This window comes from Acanthisitta chloris, unplaced genomic scaffold (genome assembly GCF_000695815.1).
Source record: "Acanthisitta chloris isolate BGI_N310 unplaced genomic scaffold, ASM69581v1 scaffold12445, whole genome shotgun sequence".
NCBI lineage: Eukaryota > Metazoa > Chordata > Aves > Passeriformes > Acanthisittidae > Acanthisitta > Acanthisitta chloris.
In genome coordinates, this window is record NW_008672148.1 from 1 (window position 1) to 6,273 (window position 6,273).

General features: G+C 36.4%; 1 protein-coding gene across 1 annotated transcript in view; it reads left to right on the plus strand.

Moving 5' to 3' along the window:
• Window positions 1–57: 57 nt before the first annotated feature.
• The window catches only part of MYO5C (myosin VC), a gene marked incomplete at its 5' end in the record, with an annotated part of 24,295 nt that continues 18,079 nt past the window's right edge, over window positions 58–6,273 (plus strand). The window contains 9 exon segments of the mRNA XM_009074408.1: window positions 58–193; window positions 720–826; window positions 1,422–1,687; window positions 2,106–2,187; window positions 2,526–2,666; window positions 3,765–3,890; window positions 4,512–4,595; window positions 5,459–5,593; window positions 5,936–6,033. Of these exon segments, the coding sequence (XP_009072656.1) occupies window positions 58–193; window positions 720–826; window positions 1,422–1,687; window positions 2,106–2,187; window positions 2,526–2,666; window positions 3,765–3,890; window positions 4,512–4,595; window positions 5,459–5,593; window positions 5,936–6,033 (1,175 nt within the window).

The window sequence follows — 6,273 nt, forward strand, 5'->3', positions numbered from 1 at the left end:
TTTTTTTGTGTTATAAAAGTTTTAACAAGTAGCTATTCCCAGTTTCTAATTTTGTAGGATTACAAAATCTGCTTCTTACGTATAGGAAGTGCAGAAGACTTTAACTACACACGAATGGGTGGCAGCACTGTAATAGAAGGAGTTGATGACAGAGCAAACATGGTGGAGACTCAGAAGACATTTGCCTTGCTGGGTAAATTCTTAGGGATACATTTTAAACAGATTTCTTTTTCCCTGAAATGCGCAGCAGTGGATAGTTTCTGAAATATCCACAACATTAGTAGTAATAACCAAAATAATTTCTTTCATAGCTTTTATCCAATGTACTGTTGGACTGTTTTAAAAGTCCTGGGAGCAAATGGCTGTTAGCAACTGGCATTCATTGTTACTGGTCAGAATCACTGAGGGCTGGATTCTTCTTGGCCCTCAAACTAACATGCTGTGACAGAAGTGGGATTGGAAGCCTCTTTACCCCTTTATGGTTTATGTAAAAGCCAAATCAGACTCGAGCTGGCACTTGGGGAGGTATGGGGATTTATGCCTAATCTTTCATCAAATCAGACAGGCAGAAAATTGGCAGAACTGAGGATTTGCATAGTGTTCTGCAGAGATGCTGTACAATTCTTGGCTACACAACAAAGCAAGTAATCCAGCATTGTTCTGTTTTAATTAATTGTAGTGTTTCTGAGTATTTGAAATAATCAAGAATTGTTTTCTAGGTCTGAAGGGGGATTTTCAGATGGATGTTTTTAAAATGCTGGCAGCGATCCTGCACTTGGGCAATGTGGAAATAACAGCTGTTGGAGATGATAGATCATCCATCAGTGTAAGGAAGTAGCTCATTCAGATACTAACATTTTCTTTTCTATTCTATGCCAGAAATCCTTTAGCAATACTTTCTGTCACATCTAGGGCTCAGAGCAACATTAAATCTGTTATACTAAAATTGAGAAGTTTCTTCATCTTCATCTGTAGAGAATCACACTGAGTGTTTTGTGCCCAAGTTCAGAAAGCCTTAAAAGGCAAAATATGGCTAAGAGTACCCCATATCCAATTGATCCACAGCTGTTGGAAAAGCCATTTGAGACTCTCTGCAGGATACAGGAAACAGAGCATTGTCAGAGCTGCTGAGATTGTATCCCAGCAAGCTGTGCAAGTCTAAAAAGTAAGAACAACTAAACACAGAGCAAAGAAATTTTCTTTCAGTGTCTTAATTCAAAACATCTCATCCAGTCCAAGTTTTTCTGTCCTATATCAGGAATTCCATCCAGTGTTATTTGCTTTAACTCATCTTGATATTTTGCCAGATGCGGAAGTAAACACAAAAATAAAATCACAGTTTGATGTCAGTGGTGCAAAGATTTCACTGTCTAGACAACAGAGTATTAATTAGAGTCTAATAATATTTGTCTTTTTAAAAGATGGCAGATAAGCATCTCAATATATTCTGTGAACTTCTGGATTTAAACTGTGACAAAATGGCTCGATGGTTGTGCCACCGGAAGATTATCACTACATCAGAGACTGTAGTAAAGCCAATGACAAGAGCTCAGGCTGTTAATGCAAGGGATGCTCTGGCAAAGAAGATCTACTCTCATTTATTTGACTTTATTGTGGAAAGAATTAACCAAGCATTGCAGTTCCCTGGCAAACAGCATACTTTTATTGGAGTTTTGGACATTTATGGGTAAGAATGTCTCTGGAAACAAATGAACCTCTAAGTTGTGCCTTTTCTTTTGGAGTTGATAAGAGGCAGTTTTCTGTTTGTGCTGATAATGAATTTGGGGAGGGTTGTTTTTAATGGCCATGTAAGTTCTTTAGCATCCAGAGCAGTGGAAATGTTCAGCTACTAAAAATTTATTTCGTGAGTGAGGTTTAAATGTAACTTTTGATATGATACTTTTAGATTCAACTCTGGATTTCTGAGCTGTTACATCTGGTAATATTTACTTCTAGATAAGTTTTGAAATGTCTTATCATCCTCATTAGTCTTAAAGTTAGTTACATTTGTTAGAAACTTTAGGATAGCTGCAAAGCCTTTAGGGATGCTACCATTTGATTTTGATGTCAAGGCATTCTTTTTTCTCACTTCATTTGTGTTTCAGATTTGAAACATTTGATGTGAACAGTTTTGAACAATTTTGTATCAATTATGCTAATGAAAAACTGCAGCAGCAATTTAACTTGGTATGTTCTTCTCTTTGTTACAGTTCTTTATCTCATTTTTCCTTCAGGTTTTGAGGTAATGGATATTGGCAAATGCTGTTTGTGTTCGAGTCATGGATGTTTCTGGATAGTGACTACCCACTGATAAATAAAAATGTTTTATTTTTATATGTATGCATAGATGCACATGTATATAAATGCAAACTTCTGAGTTTATTTTCTTAAAAGACAGAAGTAATATACTACAAAATATAAATATTTAGTTTCTATCTTATGTATGCAATCATGCACATGCAAACATTGTATTTATTTTCTTCCTGAACTGTAACCTTACCTTTTCATAATTTTCACACATCCAGCATGTCTTTAAACTTGAACAAGAAGAATATATGAAGGAAGATATCCCATGGACTTTAATAGACTTCTATGACAACCAGCCTGTCATTGACCTTATTGAAGCTAAAATGGGAATTTTAGAACTTCTGGATGAAGAGTGCTTGGTAATGTAAAACTTCTTGCATTTAGAGCTCATAAAAAAATAGAGAGATATTTACAAGTTGGGCTTTAATCCATATTTTCTCCTTTTAAATGGAAAGTAGAGCATTTTCCTCATTAAAAAAACACATTGAGGTTTGCCCTCTATTTGGTAATTTTGATTGGAAGCCACTTAGTCTATTTTGTTCTTACAGAACTAGGAACTTGAAACTAAATTCTTACCTAGAAGCTCACCCAGCAGCTGGAGTTCATCCCTGTGAGTGTAGTGCAGGACTAGAACAGCCTGAGCAGAGGTGCAGTGGGATCCTCATCCTTCGATACTTCCTGGGTTTGGGTTCAAACTGCAGTTTGTTGGTGGTGCTCTTGCTCTAAGCAGGAGCAAGTGTGCTCAGTCTCCAGGAGTCTCTTCCACCAACCTTTTGAAAGTTCAGTTATGCCACAAATCGCTAATTTTGATACAAAAAAACCCCACCAAAAAAGCAAAGCCCCAAACAGTCTTGCTTTTTAATAAGCTCTTGTTGAATGCACCAAACTCTATCTTTGCTTTTCCTCCTTCCTATTATGCTGTCTCCTGACTGCAGAAATTCCTGAATCTATTTTTTCCTCTGTATATGTAGTTGCCTTAGGCTTCCAAACCTATTGAAGTAGCTTTTGTCAGAGAACAGGGCAGGGAAAGGTGAGCCCTATTAAAATACTCTGTAAAAGATGCTTTGGTGATATTAGCAATTTGTACAGAATCCAAACCATGGAGTAATAGGGGAAAAATTTATTCCCTAACTTGTTATTTTATCTGCTATTTTACTTGCCTGCATTCTCAGGGATCACATTGTCCCTGACTGCAGGTAGCAGTGTCTCAGGACAAAATTATTCATGACTCATAAGAAAATTAACTCTAATAAGCAAATTTGTGGATTAATACGACCTTCTCTTTTAAAATCATTTGCTACAGAGAGCCACTGACTGCTCTGAGGAGACAAAACTGGCTATCAGTCCTCACAATTCACAGATGTTTTATTCAGAGTATTTTTTGACAGTAAGCAGTTTTCCTGCTCTCGCCAGTCCAACAGAACTTGCTAAAGAGATTGCCCTTCTCATTTTTACAGCTACCTCACGGGAAAGATGAAAACTGGCTTCAAAAGCTGTACAATAATTTTGTCAATAAAAACGCACTCTTTGAAAAGCCAAGGATGTCAAACACCTCTTTCATCATTCAACACTTTGCTGATAAGGTAGAGCATAAACAACCCAGTATTGTTTTACCATGTTTCTAGCAGCAGCTCATTCAGGAAAGAGACAAACTTAGGAAATATTAACTTCTTTGGAACGACTGTAAAATCGATCTCCAATACATAGTGCTGCTTATTTGTTGGTAATACTGTCTGTAACTTGCCATCTAAACATAAGTGCTTGACATAATGAATCTGAGAGTATAAATATAAATCATCATGACAAAAAAAGCAGAAAAAGAGTAGAATGTATAAACAGAATAGCTGCAATTGTAGTCCATGCATGTTTTAGTCTCAGTTATTTACATGTCAAATGTAGTAGTATTTTTTGGTATTCTGATTTGAAATCATAGAATAATGAAGAAGGGAGGAAAGAAATTCCTAATGAAAGTAGAAGGAAATTGCAGTTGCTAGTGGATTCTGACAGCTTGTCCTGCTTCTAAATTTGCAGGATGCAAATCCATGTAATCTTGAGATCATGGAACTGGGAAAAGCAGAGCTTCAGCTGTCATGTTTACAGCTAATAAAGAGCTGTTGGCTACCACAGCTGAGAAAGTAAAAGTTATTGTTTTGCTAAGTGTTTATGTGTTGCTGAAAAGTTAATGATTTCACCTCTTTGCACAGGTAGAATATAAATGTGAAGGATTTCTGGAAAAAAACAGAGACACAGTGCATGAAGTATTGATTGAAATATTGAAAGAGAGCAAGGTTTGTGGACAATCAATCATGACTGATTTTCTGAATACCTGATTTTACTGGAGTTGATGCAGAACTGATGTTAAAATATTTGACCTGCTATAAAGCTTTTAACAGGTTTAATCAATTAATTTAGTCTGGTTTTATTAATATTATGCAAGTGTATATTTTTAACATCAAAATAATATACAAGGTAGAAAACCACAGTGTTCAACTCCTTCATGTATGTGCATTTACTTTGCTAGTTATGTTGGGTTTTCTAATAGCTCCCTTGAAGAGCATTTTTTGGTCCTTATAACAGAGAAATTCACTTTTTTTTTCTGTAGACCTTACATGCAGGTTTGATAGGTAGTTTATCATTAACAGCTGCCTCTGTTTATTCTTCAAAAGAGATTAAAAGAATGCCAGGGCAAGGAAAACATCAGGTGTTGTATATGTGCCTGCCACTTCCCATCTGCTTGAAGGCTCTGTTCCTTTCAAGTCTACAGCCTTGAGACTTCAGAATTGTTATTAACAAGCTAACCAGAAAGCATATTCTTAATTTAAATTACATATTGTGAAGAGATGGCCTTAAGTGGTCTTATATTTAACTCTGCTGTGTTTATGTCCTTATTTGTTCATATTGAAATAGCTTTTTCAGACTGCCCTAACAGCTGTAGAGTCTTGTCTGTGAAATGTGTAAGTGCTTCACAATAGACTCAGAACGGTTGCAACTCTTTCTTCAGTTGTCATTTGTGGCTTAAATACCCAGGTCCAGGTCCTGCAATATGTGGCCTAAGCATTAAAGAGTTTGCATTTTATATTATAGTGTTTTTTAGTTAAATATTACTGCAACTACACAGTGTTTAACTCTGATTCTTTCACCACACTTTTAGTTTCATCTGTGTGCAAATTTTTTTCAAGACAATCCAGTGTCCGTTTCACCTTTCAGTTCAACTATAAACATCAAATCTGCGAGACCTGTTCTCAAGTCACCTAACAAACAGCTCCGGACAACTGTGGGCAGTAAGGTACTACATAAATGTGCTATCCTACCACACTTGTGCTGGACAGTCTGAGACTGTGATGCTAGATCCTGTTACTATTCACAGAGCACTTTCCAGTTTTCAGGACAGCAGCACAGCCACAGTGCAGTGCTCCAGGTCTGGTATAAGTACATATGTTTAGTTTATATATTAGGAGACTGCTGGGTACAGCAGGGCTGTTAAATTTCCTGCCTTTAAGATCTAAACCCTAAGAAAATCTCCCAGTGTCCAGCCAAAATCTAACAGATAATTAACATACTAAGATTTGACTTTTTGCCTAGCTGGAAATGTTTCATTAGCAGAACTGTTCTGTCTGGTGTTTTCTAGTTCCGGAATTCTTTGTCTTTACTGATGGTGACACTCAATGCGACCACCCCTCACTACGTGCGCTGTATAAAGCCAAACGATGAGAAGTTGCCTTTTGAGTAAGTGTGTTAGTGATATTGGGTTGTTTTTACCTCTAACATGAAAAGATTATTTTCCTATTCCACTGTAGCTGCATATCAGCAAGCTGAATTCTCGTTGTTGAGCAACTTCCCATATGGAATGTATTTTTCCTTTCAAGAATACTGAAGTAAACAAAAATTGTCTTTTTTAAGATAGAATAATTCAGTAATCATAGAATAGAATCATAGAATCAACCAGGTTGGAAAAGACCTTCAAGA